Genomic DNA, 24,401 nt, shown 5'->3' with positions numbered 1-24,401 from the left:
TTAACACTAAATCGAGAAGAGGAAACTCTTATGCACTAACTCATCAATTTATCCTAATCTGGCAGATAGAAACATACAGTGAAAGAGGTGTTTGAAGAGAGTATGCTTGGAGACGAGGATTTTTGGTAATGACATACACATAAATTACACACACACACACACACACACACACACACACAGAGTACACTAACACACACACACACACACACAGACACACACACGCACATAGTACTCTCATTGTTGAAACCCCAATTTTTAAAAATGGAAAACAACATGTGGGTAGGACTTCCAAGTTTTACAACTTTGACATCCTAAATTCCCAAGTTCCATCTCATCTTATGAAAAGCCCAAATTCTAATTTCAATTTCACCTAAATATCAAAACCCTAATTTATTCAAGTGCAGATCTCTATGATTCAAAAATTATCAAACCCAAAACAACAAAATCAAATAAAGCTCAGTAAAATTACCATCTGCAACACAAATACATGAAATTAATAGAAGAATCGAAGTTTACCATACAACTCAGATGAGGGCGAGCAGATGCAGAGATCGGAAGACGCAGAGATGAGGGTGAGGAGGACGAAGATGAGAGAGCACGACAAGGACGACGTTGAGGGAACGTAGAGATGAGGACAAAGGGAAGACAGGACGAAGGGAAGACGCAGAAAATCTCTCGGTTTGCTCTGGCTTACGAATCCGCCCAATTTTGGGGTTGCTAGTTAAGAACGGCTAAAGAGGTACTTAGTCCAAGCGAGTCCGGGTTAAGCTCATTAAAGCTAATCCGGATGCACACCAAACGTTGGACTATAGTTTAGTCCAGTCCAAGCCCTCTTAATCCTGTCAAACAAACGTGCCCTTAATGTTAGTCCCAGCATGGAACAAACACGGTATTGGACTAACAGCTAGTCCTGTCCAGTCCAGTCCCACTTAGTGAGAGCAAACAAACGCCCCCTTAATGTTAGTCCCAGCATGGAACAAACACGGTATTGGACTAACAGCTAGTCCAGTCTAGTCCAGTCCCACTTAGTGAGGGCAAACAAACGCCCCCCAAGGGCTCCCAGCAAGTACTTAAAAATAAGTTTTTTTTTTTTTGAGAGATCAGTATGAAATTCTGAATAACTTGTATGATTCTTATCGTACAACTTACAAGAAGTCGTTGCAGTACATAGTGTATACATTTTTTGTCACACAAAAACTACAGCCGAATTATGCTGTCTTGCCCAGAATGCTTCCTACGGAAGGTATACATTTTCCCGTATGAAGCTTACTGAGATGGTTAGCCAAAACTTTTCCATAAAGCTTTCAGCCTTTCACCACCTTTTGCCTCTTTACTTTTTGTTGAGAAGATGAGCAAGGTAGCGAAGTTCTTCGAACGCGTGCATCGTGTCTGCATCAAACCCCCCTGCAAACTGCATATCAAGCAAGAAACATATCTCAATCATCTAAACTTGATACAGAAATAAAATTCTGGGTATCTTTTTTCGTTCTTGCACTGCTAACCTGATGAATTCTGAAAGCAAATCTCACTCCCTGAAGCAGCATGTAATCCATTGCAGGATCTTTCTCCGCTGCTGCCTTCGACTGAAGCTCCATAGCCACCCTTGTCATGTACATCTTTGCCAACTTGACTGAGCCAAACTTAATCTGCAAGACGGGCATCGAATCAGATATGTGATGCACAAAGGCGTCTGCTATTCGTTCATAGAGAATATCAAAGTCTACCTTGCTTAAAATTCCATTGTCAAGCATCCAATCTGTGGGGATTTTGAAGTCCTTGCAATTACGCATCAACGATTCTCTTGTCCGGAAAAGGTTATAAACGGTACGTTCCATCCTGTGAGAGGTAAGGAAACACTTGGTAAGTTTAATTACTAGGAAAAAGATGGATCGTCTTATGAAAAGAGCCATGAAGGTTCTTACTTCTCAGACAAGGAAACCATTTTCTTTAGTGCAATATCACAAGGTAGTCTGATGTCATCCTTGTAAGAAGACACTTCAGACTCCAGTTTCTTGAGATCTCTATAGCCGAATGCTGCTTCTCGTAGTGTGTCGGCTTTCTTTTCCGGCCATTCAAAGTGCTTTAGGACTGCCCTCTCATCAACCTTTTCAAGGGAAGGAATTAGCATCTCACACATCAAGTACTTTATCAAAGAGATATGTGAGTGAAGTTATTTTGCACACTCAGTTATAGTAAAATGGTTACTCTGGGCATGAGAGAGATCAAACTTACAAGAAAGCAAAGTTCGTCATCGAGCCACTTCACAAAGGCCACAACATCGTCAATGTTTTGATAAACTGCATTGTTCACTTCTCTTATCAACGAATTCACGAATTCCCCTTGAGTCTCAACATCTGCCTTTATCTGCAAAGGAAATGGTTATTACAAGCAATAAGGATTTTGCTCTAGTACTTCAAAAGAAATGAAGTTGAAGCAGACAAATATTATAAATAACTGGGCAAGTGAGCACTTACAGCAAGCAAGTGTGATGATCGGTTCTCAATTTCTCCGATCATGCTACTGCGAACATTTGCAACATCTGGGCCATCACTAACTCCACCATTTGAAGAATCCTTCCTAGAATCTCTCTTCATCAGTGAATGATAAAACTCGACGACTTGTGGGGCTCTTTGTACCACTCCTGTGGTGCTAGGCTTCGCCGCAAACTTGGGAGGAGGTGGTGGGGGTGGTGGGGGTGGTGGTGGTGCAACTTGGGCAGCACCATCCACTTTGGTTCCACTAGATATGGAACATGAAGGCCTTGGAGGGGGATTAGGAATTCTCAAGGCCCTTTTCTCAACATCTAAGCAAGATGGAAGTTTGTTAATTTCGTGACAATTTCCGAAGAACTGTGATCCATGAAGCATATCCAAATCATATTCTTGAGAAACTACTGGTTCTGTATCTTTCTCCATTTCTTGGATACACATAAAACCATCAGACTGCCTTCTCTTATTCGTCTGCACCAAGTCTTCTGCACAGAATCTTGATCCACTTATTGAGTGTCTTCTTTTCGGACTTCTTGCTTCCTCGTCTGAGCTTTCTAAGTTAGGCAAATCGTCGTCAGCTATAGGCCAGTTCTTTAGTTTCTTTATCAGATTCAATCTCTTTCCACCATTGTATTCTAAGTACTTGCTGCTTCTAGATGACAGTGCTCCATCAGATTTACCACTCCTTTCAATCGAGGCGGGGCTTAATGTCTTATCAGAATTTGTGGTGGATGATGAGTTCTGCAACTCATTTCGTAAACATGAATTCACCCACCTCAGGTAGGCTAGCTCCTCAACCTCATTCAACCTACTCATTTGTAAACCTTCAACTTGTTTGCACAAATCTTCGTTCGTATGCCTTAGCACGTATGCCTCAGCCTTGATCTTCTCAACGATGTCACTCTGATGATAACCAATACAACAAAATTGCAGTAAGCAAACAAAGCTAAAGCGGTAAAATTAATGAAAACAAAATCAATTAATGTGTTTGGTTGCTAAAGATAAAACGAGAAACTCCAAGCGCTTTGTACTTTTTTGATAAAAGTTTATACATGTTTATAATAAAAGTACTTCTAGTAGAAGTGCTTCCATAGAAGTTGATTCTACCTCAGAAGCCTTTGCCAGAGAAGCCAACTGGGATGTCACAGAAGAAAGTTTGCAAGCAAGATTTCTCTTCTGCAGCTGCAGCTCCTTGTTCAGACGCCTCAACTCTAAAACCTCCATTTCCACACTCCCTGATGCTGATGTGGCCGAGCTTTCGTGTTCTTCCCTTTTCGATATCACTTCCTCACTCCTCTCCGAAATCGATGTCAATTGCTCAGAGAGACTAGTTTTCTCTTCTTCCAGCAGCTCAACTTTTCGAGCCAAATCATCAAGCGCGCTCCTTTTCACCTCAAGCTCCCTCTCAAGCTCCAAAACCCTCGGGTTTCGCTTACACTCCGATAACTCAGCCTGCAACTGACACTCCCTCTCCTTGGACTCCCGAAGCAAGTTCCTCAAATGATCAAGCTCAATAAACAAGTCCCGGGACGACTGCCTCCGGTGAGTCGGATACATCTGAGGATGAACCTGATTGGCATTCACAGAGCACGCCAAATCGCCAATCAGCGAGCGCTTGACGCGCGACTGAGCCGGCGCCAAAGGCATCTTCTGGTTCGCCAAATCAGACCCCGTTAGCGGCGGTTTCTTGCTCGTGACTGCGGGCTGCGCCTTGGTCTTCTTGTCCCCTGCAAGCCCTTTGACAATGTGAGAACCCCATGAGGAAGCAGACCTCAATCTTGAAGAATTGCTGCTGCCCTTCGCATTCGAACACTTCGGAACCTGGTTTTGGTCGGAAAATTTGACCGATCGTGCTCTGGTTTCCGATTGGTTCTCTTCTCTCATTGTGAAAAACCAAAACTTGTACAGAAAAATGTCTGAAAATTGGCACTCAATTGGAGCATGGGACGCTCCAAAAATCGACCAAAAATCTAGTGGAAATGATGAACTGGGGTGATAAAGTTCAAATCTTTTGTTCCAAAAGGAAGATATAAAAGCTTGAAAATTGAAAGCTCTTACTCCAAGACCAGCTGAGAGCCAATGCGAGAGAGAAAAGTGGCAGCTCGCTCTCTTTATTTGTCCCGACTTTTAGATTTTTGAAATTTGAATGCCTCTCCGGGGTTCAAGAGCTACGTGGCCAACGGTCGTATTCTGTGCCTCGGAGGCCCCACATTTAGGGCTTTATTGTAATTTCCATCATTTAAATATAAATCAGGCTCTGGACCACTTATTGGGCCTATACCCGGCCCAATATTCTCTTCATTTTCGACCAATATTCGTTGATATTCCCGGGTTTCCAATGGGTATCTCCAACGACATTCAGCTTCTTCTCCGACTGCTGTCGTTGGAGCGACTCCTCGTCGCTCTTCTGCTTCTTCAATTTCAAGTTCGTACTTTGTCTCCTCTGTAATTCCATTCTTTTCTCTTCTCTATGTATTTTCTGTAATTTTTTCACTCAGTAGCTCAGCATGTGGGTAGGAAAGTTTCAAACTTTAAACGATAGTATGTGAAATTTGTTGGATGAATTGAAAAATGGTGGAGTTGGTTATGGCAAATGCTCAACTGGGTGTCTCCAATTTTCAGAGTAATGGGATTTTTGTCACGAATTGTTCCCCAGAGCCGTTTCCTTCATCTGGGTTTTCGATTTTTCGGAGACCTGTTTTCGGTGTTAGATTATATGAGAAGAATGTGAGGAAGAATCGGGTTTTTGGTATTAATTTTGTAAATTCTAGAACTTTTATTAGTGCTGTGTCGAAGGAAGGGTCTGAAATTTTGGAGATAGAATTTGAATTTAAGCCGTCATTTGATCAGTACTTGAAGGTTATGGGGACTGTTAGACTTAGAAGTGATAAAGATAAGCAGCAGAAATCGAAAGAAGAGAATTCGAAGCATAATTCGAGGAGTAGAGGTGTTTCCACGAGACTGTTGTCTGAGGGTAGTGGAAAGGATGCAAAATTGGGGGAGCCTGAAGGGAATTTGAATCGAGAGAAGGCGTCAAAAGTTGAGAATCGGTATGAGTCGCTTGGAAATAGAAACAGAATTGCAGAATAAAGCGAAGGGCAACGAGGGTTTGAGGATGAATGTGATAACAGACAGAGCAACAAGGATGAGAAGGAAAAGAAGATGATGAGGGGAGAGACAAGAGATGGAAGAAGGTCAAAATATACTGGTAGGGTAGAACCGCAATTGGACGTCAAAAGTAAAAGTACAATGGCAAAAAATGCAAAAGGATGGTCTGAGAGTTGCTGGTATGCTAGAAGAAGAAGTAGAAGTACAATGACACAAAATGCAAAAGATGGCCCGAGAGTTTACAAGTCAATGGATAATGCCATTGAAAGAAGCAAATTTGGTGTTAGAAATGAAGATGGAGTTGTGACGAACCACATCAATGCGGAGAAAGCCACTGATAGAGGTCTTGTTCCTAGAAGTGTAACTAAGAGTGGTAGGGATTTCCCTAACAGATTTAATGACAATAGTTTGGAGGTTGAAAGAGCAGCATTTCAGAGTTTTGATGAGTTCGGTGATATTATGGATAAGCCACGAGTTTCACATATGGAAATAGAGCAGAGAATCCAGAAGCTAGCAGAGTGGTATGCTCTCTATGCCTTTTTCCTCTTCTTATATTCGAAGAATTACATTTTTGATTGATGAAATTGGCTTTACAATTATTGATGACAAGTTTAGTGTTACTTATTTTCTTTTTAGAAAAAAAGACTGACATTATTGATTTTAGGCGTTTACAATTCCTTGTACTTCAGTGGACCAAATGGTTTAAATGTATTGGCGGTATGGCGTATGAGTGAGTTGTTCAGTATGTCATACTGGCTATATTACCGTTTTCTTTGTATAAAGCATCATGGAAGTCAAGCTAAGTTTGGCCTTCTATAGCCATCTGTATTATGTTTTGTATAATTTTTAGTTCATCAATCCACGCAGAAAAAAATATTTAATATACTGTTTCCTAGCTGGAGTTTATGCAACATGATAGTCGTGTAGTTGTAGTTTACGCTTGACTCTATACTTAATTCCAATTGTAAACTGGGTTGCTGAACGATCATTGTGAGTTTATAAAGTGTTTCTTTCCTGTTATAACGACTTGGGAGGGGGACAGTCATGTGCTAAAAAGATTTTGTTGTTGAGGATAGGCAAATTTGCTCCTTTTTTCTGGATTTTTCTCTATTTCCCTCTTGTGATTTACCAAACTTAATATCTCCGTGTTAATGTATTGCACTTATGAATTCTCGTGATCTCATTAATGTTGAGTAATTATTTTAACAGGCTGAATGGTGCAGACATCGACATGCCTGAGTGGATGTTTTCAAAGATGATGCGAAGTGCACAAATCAGATTCACAGATCATTCAATATTGAGAGTTATCCAGCTATTGGGAAAACTAGGAAACTGGAGACGGGTATTACTAGTCATTGAGTGGCTTCAAATGCGTGAACGTTTCAAATCCCACAAGCTCAGGTACTTTCCCTGAGAAAATATTAGAGCATTAAGTATAAAGATTGGCATACACTCCTTAGCAAACTATGGCAAATGATGAATATCATGAAGCTTTAGACTCCCTTTCAGCATTCCAGCATTTAGGTGGGCTTGAATCGTAGTGTTACAACACAGTTTCTTTTAAGAAATTGTCACAATTAGTGGATGGTACAAAATAAGAGTTTTCGAAGAGTAATCTCATTTACCTTATTAGACTACGCTGCTTGCGATTGTTTATCTTGTAATATAAAATTAGAAATCAAGTGGTTCCTGCTAGTTGTTACTACTCTATTAGATTTCACATGACAATTAATTATCTTGTTGAACAACCATCTAAGATTGTTATCACTAATCATTGTATCTGAGAGAAATTTGAAGCATTTCCCCTTTTGAAATTCAGATACATATACACAACTGCACTTGATGTACTTGGAAAGGCAAGGAGACCTGTGGAGGAACTTAATATATTTCATGCAATGCTGGTATTTCACATAAATTGTTATTTTCTACAGTATGCTTCATGCTCATAAAACACACTTGTAGTTAAAAGGAAGAAGAGTACTTTGACCAACCAATGTTATCTTTTCTTTTTTCTTTACTGTCCAGGAACAAATGTCCTCGTATCCTGACTTGGTAGCTTATCATTCTATTTCTGTAACTCTTGGACAAGCGGGACATAAGAGGGCACTTTTTGATGTGATTGATACTATGAGATCTCCTCCAAAGAAGAAGTTCAAAACAGGAGCAGATCCTCGGCTGGATCTTGTTGTCTTCCATGCAGTAAGTAGAACTTGGTGATAATTGATGTAAACATGAGTGTGAGTTCTATATACATGGGTGTAATGTATTGCAAATGCAGGTATTGAATGCTTGTGTTCAGCGCAAACAATGGGAAGGAGCATTTTGGGTTTTGCAGCAGTTAAAGCAACAAGGCCTACAGCCTGCCGCTACAACTTATGGACTTGTCATGGAGGTATAAGTTGCCCTAAGTTTCTTTCTTCCGGTCCATTGAATATCTCCTAAGCCTGTACTGTTTAGTTCTCATGCATTGTCTTTTGTCATTAAGTCAGTGATAACGAATTTAGTTTGTCATGTGTGTGCTTGTTTTTAGGTATTGATGTAGATATCCTGTTTGATTTTCAGCAGTCAATGAAACAGGGTACAACTTTGTTGAATTAAGTAAATTTAATTAATAGCCCCCTCAATCATTTTTATATAGCTTTCTGCCCATTCTCTCTCTGTGGAGCTTCTTACGTGCAACTTTTTGGGCCAGTCTAGGCTTATCCATAAATCATTTAACTGACACAAGCTGGACAACGATTTTCATGAAGCATATCTGTTTGATTTTATGAGATTTATGAGCCTGGTACTAGGATGCTAAATTACCCTGAATATCTCTTTCGAATTATGCATACCTGAAATCGTTTTTAATAAATCAGTTGATGTTAGCATGTGGCAAGTACAACTTGGTTCACGAGTTTTTCAAGAAAGTGCAGAAGATTTCTATACCAAACGCTTTAACTTACAGAGGTATGTTACAATTTCTACTGGACTAGTGTCTCACCTCATATTCCGTTGTAGATGGATAATATTGACGGTTGTGAACACTCCTTGGAGAGAAGGTAAAATAGATGAGGCTGTATCGGTTGTTCACAACATGGAAAGACGAGGGATAGTAGGTTATGCGGCTCTCTATTATGACTTTGCTCGATGCCTTTGTAGTGCTGGAAGGTGCCAAGAAGCTCTAATGCAGGTAATTTGAGCTGTCTTTTTCATTACATGAGTGAAATTTATTCCCATTTTCTATTTTTAGTATTTATTTTGGTTTGGCACTTCAGCATGCATTACAGTTGGATCGCTTATTCCATCATTCCTTCTCGTTGAAAATGCGGCATATGTTTTCAAACAAATGGAGAACTTTTGCTCCCCAAATCTCGTTACTTGCAACATAATGCTGAAGGCTTACTTGGACCACGGAATGTTTGAAAAAGCGAGAGATCTGTTCCTGAAGCATATCCGATTATAAGATTCGGATAATACCAGATAGCTACACTTTCAACACTTTGTTCGACACCTGCGTCACAGAAAAGAGGTGGGATGATTTTGAGTATGTTTACAAAAGGATGTTACACCACGTGTTTCACTTCGATGCTAAACGCCATCCTCGGATGATACTGGACGCTTGCAAGGCCGGAAAGGTATCATTTCTTTCTTTTTATACTTCCGTTCCAACTCTCGGAATATAGTTGTCACTTGTCTGAAAATGTCCAATGTGTACGGAGTGAATGTTACAGGTTGAGCTACTGGACGTAACCTGGATGCACTTGACCGAGGCAGACCGGATTCCACCTCCGCCTCTCGTCAAGGGAAGGTTTTGCACAACGCTAGAGAAAGATGACTATGCCGCTGCTCTCTCCTGTATTACCAATCAAAATCTCGGCGAACTTCAGGCATTCTCAAAGAAAATGCAGGTTATGGCAGCTTGCGGAGAACTTGATACAACCCGTCTAACGGAAACTGCGGGGGTCTGAACGTGAAACTGTACGTACAACTGGAACTTCAGCGGACAGAACAAGAACCATATGACAACATGAAAAGGTTTTGACTGTTACAACCATGATACATTGATCAAAGCATAAAAGGTTCAGACCGAACAAAAATGCACCAATCTAGTACTGAATGTAAATTAAAACAGTTCCGAAACAGCAAACTTAGGAAACAAAGAAAACATAAATCCCTTAAAAGCCTCTTCACTTGTCTGCCTTAGAGATGTTTGCAGCAGCTTGTCCTCTGAGACGACCCGTCCTCCTGGCGGCAATGAGACCAACCTTCTGCCCGGGAGGAGCGTCACGCCTGACAGTGCTAGCGTGTCCAATATGCTGGTGGTTACCTCCTCCGTGAGGATGCTCGACTGGGTTCATAGCCACACCACGAACCTTGGGCCAGCAGTTCCTCTTCACTCTGAACTTGTGGTAAGCATTACCAGCCTTGAGCATTGGCTTTTCTGTTCTTCCTCCTCCTGCAACCTGCCCAATCATAGCACGGCACCCACTTGGAACAATCTTCTTGGCTCCAGACGGAAGTTTGATCCTGGTTTAGAACCAATACAAACACACAACTGTTAACTCGTGTCCTAAACACCATACAGAATTTCAACTTTTACAATTAGAAAGGCAAAATATTTCTATAAGAGCAAACGACAAGCGCAAGACAAATCAAAACAACAGAAATTTTGGAAATCATATTTAACCAGCTTGCGTTATGGACAGAAAACATTTCTCAATTCACAATCTTCTGAAAAATGAGACCAACTACGGATAACGCATTCTTAAAACTAATCAATCCCCAACTAGTTCTGAATGAAAGCCAAATAAAGGAATAAGGACATCATACTCGATAAGTTAATAATGTGAACAACAACCTTCGAACCCGACTCGTTTTTCGGTATTTTGACAATCGTATAAACAAAGAAAAACTAATGAAAATGACTTGAAAACTTTGAGTTTTAACGATAAAGACAATCGATAAGGACAAAATAAAGTACCATGATTGATTTTTTAACGTAAAAATATGATTTTTGGTTAAATTGAATGCTTCCGGAAGCTTTTCGTTAAAGTTCCCTGTAAATAATAGGGTCAAATAATGGCTTCTAGTTTCAGGAAAAAATACCAGCCATTTTTCTACAGTTCTTCATGAAAAACATGTTCAACGAATGACCCTAAAAACCTACCATCTACCACACAATAACAGCTAACATGTAACCCGTAAATGCAAAGTATTAAGGGATAACAGTTCTCATTGAATCAAATTAGATACCTATACCCGTAGATGCAAATCCAATTATTCACATATGAATAAATCGAAAAACGAAATTAACAAAGCGAGAAATGGACCTGGAAGTATCGTTATCAGGGTTGTGGCTGATAACAACGGCGTAATCACCAGAAGCCCTAGCTAGGGTTCCACGGTCGCCGACATGGTGCTCGACGTTGCAGACGACGGCTCCCTCCGGGATCGATCTGAGAGGCAACACATTTCCGACCACCAAGTTGGCCTTCTTCCCGCAGTAAATGAACTGGCCGGTGTAGATTCCCTCAGCGGCGACGAAGAGCTCGTTCTGCTTCTTGTAACGGAAGGGGTGGCGGAAGCTGACGCGGGCCAACGGGGCACCGCGTCCGGGGTCGTGGATGATCTCGGTGACGACGCCCTTGAGGTAGCCGTTGCGCTCGCCGAAGTCGAGGCTCCGGAAGCGCGCCGGCCCCTTGCGGTGGTGGGTGTGGGACTTGAAGACGGAGCCGGCACCCTTACGCTGAGCTCTGATGACTCTCCCCATTGCTCCTACTCGGCTGCGAAATGCAGAAACCCTAGCATTTATTTGCTTTTATACCACGAGTCCTGAGTAAAGCCCAAAATGGAAATTTTCTTTTTTGGTCCAAGCCCAACAATGTGAAATAATTGGGCCCTGGTCCTTTCCCTTCCTCCTATCAACGATTAGAAATTTAGAGTTTTAACGAAACACTCCCGCTACTGTTTATTTTTAACGAAAAATCACATTTTTACCTTTTTCTGGTACCATTCACTACACCTTTATTTGTCATTTTTCATTAAAACTTAATATTTTTATGGACTTTTCGTTAGTTTTCATTTAAAAAGGGATTTTCTCTGCACATTTTTTTTCACGGATGAACAGTTGTGATGTGTAAACAATATTTAGTTGAATTTCAATCATTTATAGTTGTAAAATAATGCACATGGGAGAATGAGTCTATTGACAATAGAGTAAGATTCATTTTGCATTTCTTAGTTCATGAGGAAAAAGCTTTTTCCTCATGAACCCGTTAAAATTTCCATTAGGTCTGGACTACATCAAAATCATTCTCAACGAGGTCATAATAAGTGACTTAAATTATTTTCATCGAGTAGGGAAAGAAACTCAGAAGATAAAGAGCTATTTTCAATTTCTTAATCCAATGCTCAAAAGATATTAGAGGGTCATGGATCATTCTACATAAAGCAAAATCAAATAAAAACCCCAATCGACTAGATACAGTTGGAGTTTATATCGAGTTTGGCTCATTTTTTCAACCAAGCTCGACCCAACAATTCAATATTGAGCATGGGCATATTCAACTCGTAAAGCTCTTGAGGGGCTTGTTCGTAAGAAGTTTGCTTTGAATGAAAGATCTTCTAAATATGCAATGTAATTATATTCACAATACAAAAAGCTTAAAACAATTGTGTTTGTTTTCTTCCTTTAAGGGTGATCAGCTTGTGATGTTATTCAAGAATCGAATCTAAGACCTCTCATTTGTAAGTAAAGAAGAATATCACTAGAAACCAAACGTCATTCCCCACTCCAATAAACCACTTAAGGAGGACATGACAATCCATCTTTGTTTAAGATTCTAATCAATGAAGATGGTGGTCTGTCAATCCTGCATTCCTCGCTCATCTATGTACCCACATAGGCTGCGACGAAATTTGCCGCTTCATTCGCTGATCCTAGCACCCAAGACCATTTACAAATTTGGAAAGCTTTCCCGACATCTACAATACGATTGACAATGGGAAAAATTTCCCATAAAATCTTATACATTTAGAGCGTAGAAACCAGCCCGAGTTGAGGCCGAAAGAATATTTTATTATTTAATCAAGGTTAATATTTTATCGAACGTTAGGTTGTACTGTGATAAAATGCTTCAGTGTTTGGCCAACATTTCTTGAATATAATTTCATGAATAATAAGGGTAGAGCTTCAATATGCACCAAAACCACAACATTACCAAAACTTGCAGATCTTGAGACTGTTAAACTGATAATATATTAAGCAACAGATTAAAGGATCCATCCAAACAAAATTTCCTCCACAAAATGCTCCAAACTAGTGTTGAATAAAATATAACACGGTCCAAACACGGCGAATGTAGATAAAATCGAAAATGTAATCTCATCACTTATCTGCCTTAGAGATGTTCGCAGCAGCTTGTCCTCTGAGACGACCAGTTCTCCTAGCAGCAATGAGACCAACCTTCTGCCCAGGAGGAGCATCACGCCTGACTGTGCTTGCATGTCCAATATGCTGGTGATTACCTCCTCCGTGAGGATGCTCAACTGGGTTCATAGCCACACCACGAACCTTAGGCCAGCAGTTCCTCTTCACTCTGAACTTGTGGTAAGCATTACCAGCCTTGAGCATTGGCTTTTCAGTTCTTCCTCCCCCTGCTACCTGCCCAATCATAGCACGGCACCCGCTGGGAACAATCTTCTTGGCACCCGAGGGCAATTTGATCCTGTTAGAACCAGTGGAAACACACAACTGTTAACACACCTCCGCAAAACCATACAGTATGCCAACATATAAGCTTTTACAATCACAAAAGTGCAACACTTGAAGAAAATGGACAGTACAAATCACATTCAGTTCAATCATAATGCAAACAGACATGTTGAAATCTGACCCTTAATTTCACAATCTTCTGACCAATACAACCAAATAACCGTCTCTTGTTAGAAAATCAATTGCCCTATTGTTCTAAACGAAAGCAAAAATAAAATGAGATAATCACATTCGATTAGTAGTACCGTGAACATAAAATTATAACCCAACAACAGTCTCTTTTCTTTCAGAAAAAATCGTTCCTTTCTTCTAAATTGAAATTCGATTCGAAAACTGACCCAACCGCATACTGCATAATAACACCTAAAACAAAACCCAACCCAGTTCAGTAAATGAACAAAGTATCACCTAAAGGGATCAATTTTTGTGATTGAATGAGACATCACATAGCTACATGAAATTGCAATCATAAGAGAAATGGGGATCTCAATAATAATGAAATTTTGAGCTCCAATTATCGAAATCCAATGAACAAATACACTAATCTCTGTAATCGAATATAATAATCCAATGGTTTTACCAAGATTGAAATCAAAATTAAATGAACAGAGAGAAATGCATAGAGTTATAGACCTGGAAGTATCGTTATCAGGGTTGTGGCTGATAACAACGGCGTAATCACCAGAAGCTCTAGCTAGGGTTCCACGGTCGCCGACATGGTGCTCGACGTTGCAAACCACAGCTCCCTCCGGGATCGATCTGAGAGGCAACACATTTCCGACCACCAAATTGGCCTTCTTCCCGCAGTAAATGAACTGGCCGGTGTAGATGCCCTCGGCGGCGACGAAGAGCTCGTTCTGCTTCTTGTAACGGAAGGGGTGGCGGAAGCTGACACGGGCCAACGGGGCACCGCGACCCGGGTCGTGGATGATCTCGGTGACGACGCCCTTGAGGTAGCCGTTGCGCTCGCCGAAGTCGAGGCTCCGGAATCGGGCCGGACCCTTGCGGTGGTGGGTGTGCGACTTGAAGACGGAACCGGCACCCTTACGCTGAGCTCTGATGACTCTTCCCATGGCTCCGGTGAGTGTTGTCTGCTGCTAGCGGCCGCGCAAAATGGTTTTCCAAAAACCCTAGAATTTGTTTTTGGTTTTTATAGGGCTCCAAACTCTCCAAGCCCCTAACGTGACATTTGGGCCCAACCTTGTGAAATTTGGAAACCCAAGTTTGTAAGTGGATTTGAGATCACAATAGGCTCCAAGGCCCAAACTATATGGACGGTCACGAGAAATGCCAGTTATGTACTAAGAAATTGACCCAACATGAAGGATCTTAATATATCCTTGTCGAAACCTCAAGAAATTGACGTAACGAGCAAAGGTTTGGAACCTCCAACTCGAGTTCAAACTCTCACAAATAATAACAATATACGGGAGAAAATCATTTTACAAAATTTAACAAATAAATTTGAACCATAGAATATAGTTCATTGACTCGCCAATCAAATCTAATTTTACCACTTTTTGATGAGAATAACAGATTCAGGAGAATAATTTACATGACACGGATACATCATCTTCTAACGTTTAATATAAATAAAACATGGACTCATAAACAAAAGCATACACATATATTTATTTTAATGACCCGAGGTGTTAATGTGGCGGTGAACCATATATATTTTTTTTTATCAACTTTGTAGTGATGGCCAACAAAAGAGTCTTTTTGACCAGAGCCAAAGAGTTGAACTTTCCTTTCACTGCTTTTGAGTTTTGAGCGACAAACGGGTCCTCTTCCATCGAGAAAAAAGAAAGCATCGATGCATAATTGCATACAGACAATTAGACGAAGTCTAAAATCTAAATGCGCCCCAAACCCTACGGTAAAATAAAACTGGTCAAATAATGCATACCAAATTTAAGTTGACTACTAGAAATTAGAATATTAGATATAGCAGCTTAAGCTAAAGCTAGTTGCCGAAATTTTTAAATAGAAAATTTTATTATAAATTTATAATCCTTGATAAAGATGATTTTTAGACTAAAATCATGAGTAAGATCAAAATATAATTTTAATGCCTTGATACGTTAATAACCTAATTTATTAATTACATTTGTATTTTTTTAATTATTTCTCTTTTTCTTCCTAATTTTAATGTATTAATTTTATATAATTATAATTTTCATTTAATTTATCGTAATACATTTTGTTGTAAACATTTAGATAAACTAATTTTTGTTATACAATATATTTCGATGTACTTTGTCACATCCCGGCCCTGGGCGGATCACTTCCCGGGCCCGCTCCACCACCGTAACACGATATTGTCCGCTTTGGGCTTACCATTCCCTCACGGTTTGTTTTTGGGAACTCACGTGCAACTTCCCAGTACGTCACGCCTTGATTCTAGGATCGGGGTGTGTCATACTTTGTCTTCTTCATTTAGGTACATTCAATTCATTATAACACATTTCGATGCATACATTTAGGTACATTAAGTCTATATAATACATTTCGGTACATACATTTCGGTGCATACATATCGGTACACACATTTAGTTACATTAATTTAATATAATATCTTTCGGTGCATATATTTTAGTACATACATCTCGATACTAACATTTAAATACATTAGTTCAATATAATACATTTCGATACATACATTTAGGTGTATTAATTGAGTCTTTCAAGTTTGAAGAATGTTAAATAAAATTAAAAATTTAAAAAATAAAAAACTTTTTTTTGGTCAAAAAATAAATTAAAATTTGTATATTAATAAATTTAAATATTTAATGGGAAGCATTAAATAAAATGCACATTAATTATTTTGAATTAATGACACATCAAGGGGCTATAATCAATATGTAATATAACAATAGGTTTATTTTAAATTTCAATCTTATTAAGGATAAAGTTAAAAACCCCCTTTTTAAAATTGCATTGCATTATTATACAAGTAATGCATTGTTCATATATATATTGACTTAAAACTCCTTATATAAAATATCTATTGCTTAGCTTTTTCTGTATTCAAGATCATGCCAATCGTTTTGGACATCGAAATTTACACATTAACGAAGTACCTAGACGATTAGAAGAATTACAAAATCCCGGTGCAGATAGTTGTTCACTTTGAGTGATCTGATCAAAGTTTAACGAGGCCACATATATTAGTAATTATGTCAATGAATATTATACGTCCCCAAAAAAGTTCTTAGATGTAGTAGGATTTGTTAATATGTATATGAAGTCACAAGTGCATTGAGTATATATATTAATTAAAAAAATCAGATAATACTAAACCTTCTTTTGGAAAGTTAACATGCAAACTGCTTACTTTTATGATGGGACGCACCAACTCTTTAACTATTAGATCGTCACCAATCACACCAAATTTTGTTCTAACCACTCCAAACTCCAAACCTTGAGTTTCATTAGATGCTGCTAAGCAAACGTGACATGTTCAAATTATATATATATTGCATGGACAACATTATTGTAGGTAGAAAGTACACATGTATCATTATTGGTATATGGTATTGTGAGATATAATGTGTCCACCATAGATTATATGTGCAAATTTCCCTGCAACATACGTGTAGGGCATCCTTGGTAGGTTTCCCTAGTACCATGCTCAATTGTCACATGACACCATATGTGGGAAAGAAGAGGATTATCTTCCCTCCTAATTTCTCTCCTCTTTCCTTTGCTCCTACTTGAACCGTTACGATTAAGTCACGTCAACATGTTATATTGATTTTTTTATAGAGACAATAAGACAAAAAACAAAATGCAAGTGGAGGGGAAGGAATGTGATGAGAATAAAATGAGAGAAAATCCTACTCATGTGAGAAATAAGAGTTTTCCTTCACGTTGTCATGTACTATTTATACTATTTGAGTAATGTTATTTGTAATATATTTTCATATTACCTTAGGTGGCATTTGATGTGGACAAACACATCATTTGAATTAATCAGATTTTTAAATTTAGTTCATTATTTAATAAACTAATAATTAAGAAAAACTAGTTAATTAAATGATGATTGTGGTATATGATGAGTCTTTCTCCTTCCTTTCCTTGGGTTTTGCAAATTTTTCAAATGATGTGGCTGTCCATATCAGATACTACCTAAAATAGTATAGAAATATGATATAAAAATATAATATAAATAGTATTACTCATACTATTTTAATTTTCGTCCGACATACAAGATGGTACGAACAAATTTGGCTGCCACGTGTAGACAATGCAAGCCTCTTATTCATGAAGGGCAGGCTTGGTCGGTTTTATTGGGGCACCATACATTATGTTTATGTCGTTTCAACTAAAAAGTCTCGCCTTCGTGAGTTTTATTGAAAGTTAGGAATGTCATGTTCCGGTTTATATTTTTGGACGGTTTGCATGGCATTCACAGTTTGACTCATCATGCACGATGGCTAGCTTTGGCCAATTAGAACTCAACCCATTGTAATGCTCCTTAATTGGGTTTTAAACGTGAAAAAGTGGTAATTCTACGTCTTCATCATTGCAGTAAACTTTTACAACTGCTCTTTGGTATCAAATGTTACCGAATTCGTACCAAAGTCAATCGGGATGGTATCGGTTTCGGTAGCAAGATTTGAAATCGAAAAAACTGTACCCAACCGAAAGAAATTTCAGTTTTGGTTCCGTATCAGTCTACTCTCAAACCGTATCGTATATGGTCCATCCCTAATTTTTCCTATCATGGATTTGAACTTTTTTTCTTTCTAAAGTTATATTAGAAAGTTTTAAACATTGAATTTAGCCTACTCAAAGTCATCACTACCGATCATTACCATTAGTTTGATTCTAGTGAATTTTGAAAGAAATAAAACTAATTATAATTTAGTAGCAAAAACAAAATAAGGTGTATAAACATATCTGACCCTCAAAGTTAGAGTTGGAACCGACATTGCCTATTATTTATTAATTTTATATATATTTTTTGGTAACATTTTTTTATATTTTTTCCATATTTGTAGAAATCTCAATTTCTTTTTACTCGTCCATAAACAAAATAAAAAGAAAAAACACTAATTAAATGACGTTACCATAAATTAAGTGTCACATCCCAACCCGGGTCCCCATCACATCCCGGACTCGACTTCGTTGTAGCACGATATTGTCCGCTTTGAGCCCCGATCACGTCCTCATGGTTTTGTTTCTGGGAACTCACATGAAAACTTCCCAGTGGGTCACCCATCCTGGGAATGCTCTTGTGCAAACTCACTTAACTTCGGAGTTCCGATGGAACCCGAAACCAGTGAGCTCCCAAAAGGTCTCGTGCTAGGTAGATATGAGAATATACATATAAGCCTTACAAGATCTTCACTCCTGAACGATGTGAGATCTTACAATAAGTAATCAACTGACACCCGCACACATTGCACATAAAGCTAATCTATTTGATGTTGTTCAAGTTTTCCAAATTTATAATGGCAAATCCCCAAATTTGTAATGAAAATAAAGTGAACGAGCCAATGTATACTGGCTTTGCATTACTTTGCGTTGCGTTGTATTTCCTTGCTGTTTACAGGGGGTTTATAATTTAAAAGCAAAAAGAAAAGAAATGGCCACATGCAATTGTACGTGTCATCACGTACATCCAATTATTTACATGCATGGATTACTTTACATAAGTAATCACAAATTATGATTAAGAAAGGATTAGTAAACGTGAAGCAATATTTCTGTAACAACGTCCGGAAAACTCACGTTTTCTCTTGACTACTTAATATTTTTTTATGTTAATCAAATCTGACAAAGTACACAGACGAGAAGTAAACATCAATTTTGGTTAATTAAGTACCAGTAAACACCTAACACCTAGCACCTAACAAATCACATATTCTTATATTCTACTCCACGCTCTTAATTTTCTCTTGAAACTAGGGTAATTAAGACAACCGACCTTAAACTATAGTATGGTACTATAAATAAATTATTGTTTGTGGAATTAGAGGAATTTATTGGTATACATTATGTTATTTTATATATTATAATATGAATGAATAACGAGATGAGAATGTTATACTTTTGATATATGTTAATAAAATATAAATATTACAATTTAAATAAAATAATAACGTTACACGATCAAGTTTTCGATACATTAAAAATACACGAATAAATAATGTCGGCAAGCGGCAGAAGCTCCTCCAACGGCGTGCAATTGTGTATTGTTTGAAATTTGAAGTGGCCCTTCGATCACCATCTATGCTTGGGGGTGCCATGTGCAATAGTGTAACAACCCGACCCTTGAGAAAATGGCCCACCTGTTCTGTGACAGGTAGCAAGGTTTGGTACACCCAAATAAATAAAAATGTCAATACACAATGTGTTCGAAAATGAAAGGTGATTAGGAAGCTAAGAGCATCTTCAAATAATATATCAAATATAATATGTTAAAATTTTATTTGATGGTTGATGTGACAAATTGAATACAAGTACTAAATCTTCTTATTTTTCAATGGATGTGTCAAATATTTATTTTATTATTTTATTGAGCGTAGAGTTACATTAACTATTAAAAAATAATCAAAATTAGTTTTAGTTTGTATTCTATTGGTTGTTAATGAGACCCATGCATTAAAAATTTAATTTAAATTAAATATATTTGATTCATTCTTTGTTTGCTGTAAAAAAAAGGCAATTAGAAAGCAAAGAGTTAAATGACTCACATGCCACATCATATATGTCATATCTATTTGAGAACACTTGAATATCTTTTAATCCTATTTGGCATATTTGACATCTCATTTGGAGATGGTCTAATGCTTTATCGTGAAGTTAATTAGTAATTATATAGTGTACTCTAACTCTTTATAAAACCATACAATGTCTCTATTTAATTTTTTAGTATGAGATTAATATTCTTAATAAGCCCGGGTCATTTGAGTCTAAAACATTGATAACACGAATCAAGTAACATTGGAGCACATAAGCCCTTGAGCTCAACACGTGGGTAACCTTTTTGTTTTTAGTTTTGATATATAAGAGGGTTAGAATAGTAATTTTATGGAGTTTTGATTGGCAAACATAGGTTTATTAATAGGTACTAGCATTTGCCTATACACATTTTTAGAAAATGAGAAGGAGAAAGGGAGAGAGGGAATGTGGGGAGAGTAGGAGGTTTTTGTTTTTGGTTTTTTTTTTTATATGTAAGTGAGGCTTCAATTAAAAACAGTAAAATTTGGATATATGAAATTACATTATTGCACATCATTTTTATTAATTAATAGAGATTTTATATATATAAAGTGAGAAGACAAAAAAAATGAAAATTTTAAAATGTCTAAAATCCCCTCTCTTTTTTTCAATAAAGCAATTTAATTGAAAAGAGAACAAACTGTAAAAGTACAAAATAAAACTACCTCACATACAAGAGGAAGTCGTTACTTATATAGCTTTATTTGTTTTTAAACGTGTAAATTCAGTTTTTTAAGTGTATACATTTAACGAGTAAATTACCACACGTGCATATGTGTGGCAAGATGCTAATATTAATATAAATTATGAGTGAGCGATCTATATATTTTCGAGTGTATTACATACCCTTATTTTATAAAATTAACATGAATTAGTTATACCACAAATCGTGTTCCAATACTTGCACAATAACTTGTACGTATAAATACCTATAAATTATAATGCACAGGATCGTGTTATACATATTTTCATCATTGTGCTATTCTTTTTGTTTGACTTTTAGAAGACATGCAAGGTTGTGGGGAGTGGGATTAGGTAAGATATATACGACCGCAGATAATCATATTCAAACAACATAAGCTTCAAACAAAAATAATCAGCAACAAAAAAAAAATCTTGAATAATGCATTAAGAAAACTAACGAGGCAAAGTTGAAGCACAAGTGTGAGAGACTCACAATATCGTTTATCTCCCATACTTGTGTTCTCTCGTGAGAGAACCTACTTGTACCCCCATTATGGTTAATGTATCTTCACCTTATGAACATTATAATTGAAATCATTCATTCTCTTTGTCATCATCTAAAGATCATATTTGCAAAAAAAAAAAATTCATTCAATTTCAAGATCGTTTAGCCATTCACATGTATTAAACATTTGAACGGTTCATCATGAGGATACTATTTGTAACCCAAATCGTCAATTTGTTTTTATTAGAAATGATAACATGATTCCATTGATGAACAAATAGTTACAAGTGGTGCCAACACGGGCACATAAACTCCATTGACCAAATCCTTGATGCAAGGTAAATTCACCCAAACAACAATGAAAATTAAACTCTTATACGGCTACCACACAAAACAAATACACCAAAACAAATATGTCACAATAACGATAAACGCAACAGACTTAATTATATCAAGCACACGTCAAGCTATCGGTCCACGGAGAGACCACAACAAGGTATCGCCACACAACATAAGCACAAACATAAACGCATCTTGCTAAAAAGCGGTACACTTGACGATAACCAAAATTTCTACAAGTAATTCGCAAAAGAAAGAAAGAAAAAATAAAATAAAATAAAATAAAAAATAAATAAAAACGTCTCCTTGGTGAGACCACATCAAGACCGCAGCAACTTTCAAATTAATTTTTGATCCGTACATGTCACATCCCAAACCGGTTTCGTCGTATCTTCCGTCGTATCACTATATTGTTCTCTGCTTTGGGCTCCGATCATGCTCTTACAATTTTGTTTAACTTCCTAGTGGGTCACCCATCCTGGGAATACTCTCGGCCGAACTCGCTTAACTTCAAAGTTCCGATGGAACTCAAAACCAGTAAGTCCCCAAAAGACCTCGTGCTATAGAAGGTGGGAATGTACATATAAGGCACATCACCCCCTTTCCATTGGTCGATGTGGGATGTTACAGTACACATTTATATTTTCACTTCTACAAAATCAGTTTCACAATTCATAAAGACTAGTTTCAAAATATTATGCACTTTTGCAAGATCATTTTCAAAATTCCAGCACTTTTTTACAAGATCAATTCTAAGATTCTAGCATTTTTACAAGATCAATTTCAAAATTCTAGCATTTCTGAAAGATCAGTTAAAAATTTAATGCAGATTTGCAGGATTAGTTTCAAAATTTCAGCATTTCTGCAAGATTAGCTTCAAAACTTTTAGTACTTATGCAAGATCAATTTTAAAATTTCTTGAACACTTCATCAGTATCAAAATTTATGCATCCAAATCAATAAAAACCTCAAAATCAAATACTTTAATCAAATACTAAAATTGAAAACTAAAAATTTAAAATCCAAATCGTTTTTAGAAAATAAAAAGGGTAATGCTGGGGAGTTCAAAATTTTAAACCAAATGATGTGTCACCAATGGATAGGAAATAAGCACGTTAATCAACATTTAACTAATAATTCAATTATTAATAACCACATAATTTGGTTTGCAAAGTTAATTTAAAAAATTTAATCTCCTTAGCATTATTCAAAAAAAACAGTCATAAATTTAGGGAACAATATGAAAAAGAAGAGGAAGAGGGATAGTGAGAAGTATGAAGAAGAAATAGGAGAGAGAAGGGCGAAGAAAAAGGTTGAGGAGGAGAGAGAGAGGAAAGAAGGAGGAACGAGAGAACAGTAAGGAAGAAAGAGAAGATAATGAAGAAGGAGGAGGAAAGAAAGGTAAGGAGCGGGAAAGTGAGAGGTAAGAAAAAGGTGGACCGAGAAAGAGACGAGTAGAAACCAGAATGAAGATAGAGAAAAAGAGAGATCGAAAAAGACGAGTAAGAAAAAGGAAGAGTGATAGAGAAACAAGAGGAAGTTAAGCAAATACCACCAGAAATTTCTTGGGTCTGTGCATTTGCCACCCAGAGATATTTTTTTGACTTATTCACCTACACTTTAGCATTGGTGCTAATGTACCACCTCCGATCAATTCTGTCAAACTTGCCGCTAAATTCAAGGTTATGTTTGTCTATACAAAATAAATAAATAATAAACTAATAAAAACTTTGGAAAAGATTAAAATTTGCAGGGAGGAGACGAAACAAGAGAGAGATTGAGTGGGAGAAAGAGGTGGCATAGGTTCCCATGGGGGTTTGTAGTCATATAGGGTTGGTTTGGTGGGCTGGTTGAGATAAGTTGTGACCAATTAAAATGAATTTTAGTCCAATCTTTTGTTTGTCTGTTGTGTCAAAATGTGAGATGGACGTGATTAGACATAATGAGTTATGAATTCACAGTTCTTTAACTTATCTTTGTATATAAGTTACAAGTTCTATCTTATAAGTCTCTGCTAATCCAATCTTAATCCTAAGACTCAATCTCATCCAGCTCATCAAACAGGCGCATAGTGTCGGCAGTTGCACCGCGTGGGAGGGGAATCTGGTTAGGAGGAGCCGCGATGGATGGATCAAATATGGGTCAGGTGTGCGGGCTCCGAGAATCTGGTTGAGCGTTTGGGGTTGCAAATTCTTCTAGAACGAAAATCTCTGAGGGAGATTTAGGGTCGCAGATCATACTAGAGATTTTGGGATGAAATCCAATCACAAAGGGGGAGATTTAGCTGACCTTGGGGTGATCGGGAAGAGGAATTAGAGTAGAGGGAGGTGGGAGATGAGCCTATGGTAATTTTATTTTTGGATTAGGTGTGTTTTTACTGTAAGTTTTAGTATTTCATTTTATTGTTTAATTTCTTTTAAGTATTTTTTAAAAAATATTAAAAATTAAAAAGAGATACAATTTTGACAGGATGTTAACATAACTAGAGGGAGGTGGTAAATTATCACCAAAGCTAAAGTCTAGGTGGATAATTGTTAAAATTGTTTGTTTGGGTGGCAAATGCACACACCCTTGAAAATTCAGGTGGTATTTGTGCAATTTTCTCAAGAAACAAAACAAACAAAGAGATACATATCCATCTTCCAATTACCGATGGCTAAAATTGTAAATACAAAAATAATTAAAATTATCACGATGACACCACTTGTCACATTAAAGTTAAGTTTTGTTTATCTTTGAAATAAATTAAAAACTTAATCACTCTCTAAAATATAGTCTTATAATTTGA

The 24,401-nt window shown here is 37.4% G+C and overlaps 4 protein-coding genes across 5 annotated transcripts; 1 reads left to right on the top strand and 3 right to left on the bottom strand.

The window, feature by feature from the left end:
- Positions 1-1,106: 1,106 nt before the first annotated feature.
- Positions 1,107-4,608, bottom strand: LOC103446080 (protein CHUP1, chloroplastic-like). 2 transcript variants are annotated; one of them, XM_029110194.2, is made up of 7 exons: positions 3,597-4,608; positions 2,475-3,392; positions 2,233-2,364; positions 1,923-2,104; positions 1,725-1,836; positions 1,503-1,646; positions 1,107-1,411 (listed from the first exon to the last, which is right to left on the bottom strand). In XM_029110194.2, exons 1-7 carry the CDS (start codon positions 4,371-4,373, stop codon positions 1,331-1,333), a joined length of 2,346 nt encoding a protein of 781 aa, XP_028966027.1. In that variant the 5' UTR covers positions 4,374-4,608; the 3' UTR covers positions 1,107-1,330. The 2 variants fall into 2 exon arrangements, with proteins under 2 accessions (XP_028966027.1, XP_070662103.1); XM_070806002.1 differs by having other exon boundaries at positions 1,107-1,404; positions 1,496-1,646; positions 3,597-4,605.
- Positions 4,609-5,511: 903 nt separating this feature from the next.
- LOC103446148 (pentatricopeptide repeat-containing protein At1g30610, chloroplastic) lies at positions 5,512-9,197 on the top strand. Its single transcript, XM_029110195.2, has 8 exons — positions 5,512-6,118; positions 6,807-6,998; positions 7,417-7,498; positions 7,623-7,796; positions 7,876-7,989; positions 8,456-8,546; positions 8,639-8,769; positions 8,855-9,197. Exons 1-8 carry the CDS (start codon positions 5,652-5,654, stop codon positions 8,966-8,968), a joined length of 1,365 nt encoding a protein of 454 aa, XP_028966028.1. The 5' UTR covers positions 5,512-5,651; the 3' UTR covers positions 8,969-9,197.
- Positions 9,198-9,615: 418 nt separating this feature from the next.
- LOC103412340 (large ribosomal subunit protein uL2x) lies at positions 9,616-11,483 on the bottom strand. The gene is made up of 2 exons (XM_008350920.4): positions 10,910-11,483; positions 9,616-10,106 (listed from the first exon to the last, which is right to left on the bottom strand). The coding sequence occupies exons 1-2, from the start codon at positions 11,347-11,349 to the stop codon at positions 9,767-9,769; spliced, it is 780 nt and encodes a 259-aa protein (XP_008349142.1). The 5' UTR covers positions 11,350-11,483; the 3' UTR covers positions 9,616-9,766.
- Positions 11,484-12,814: 1,331 nt separating this feature from the next.
- LOC103446082 (large ribosomal subunit protein uL2x) lies at positions 12,815-14,768 on the bottom strand. The gene is made up of 2 exons (XM_008385139.4): positions 13,987-14,768; positions 12,815-13,306 (listed from the first exon to the last, which is right to left on the bottom strand). Exons 1-2 carry the CDS (start codon positions 14,424-14,426, stop codon positions 12,967-12,969), a joined length of 780 nt encoding a protein of 259 aa, XP_008383361.1. The 5' UTR covers positions 14,427-14,768; the 3' UTR covers positions 12,815-12,966.
- Positions 14,769-24,401: the final 9,633 nt, after the last annotated feature.

The sequence above is a fragment of the Malus domestica genome, chromosome 10 (assembly GCF_042453785.1).
Source record: "Malus domestica chromosome 10, GDT2T_hap1".
NCBI classification, from domain to species: domain Eukaryota; kingdom Viridiplantae; phylum Streptophyta; class Magnoliopsida; order Rosales; family Rosaceae; genus Malus; species Malus domestica.
Note: the sequence above shows the minus strand (reverse complement) of the source record. Positions and strands in the feature narration are given on the sequence as shown.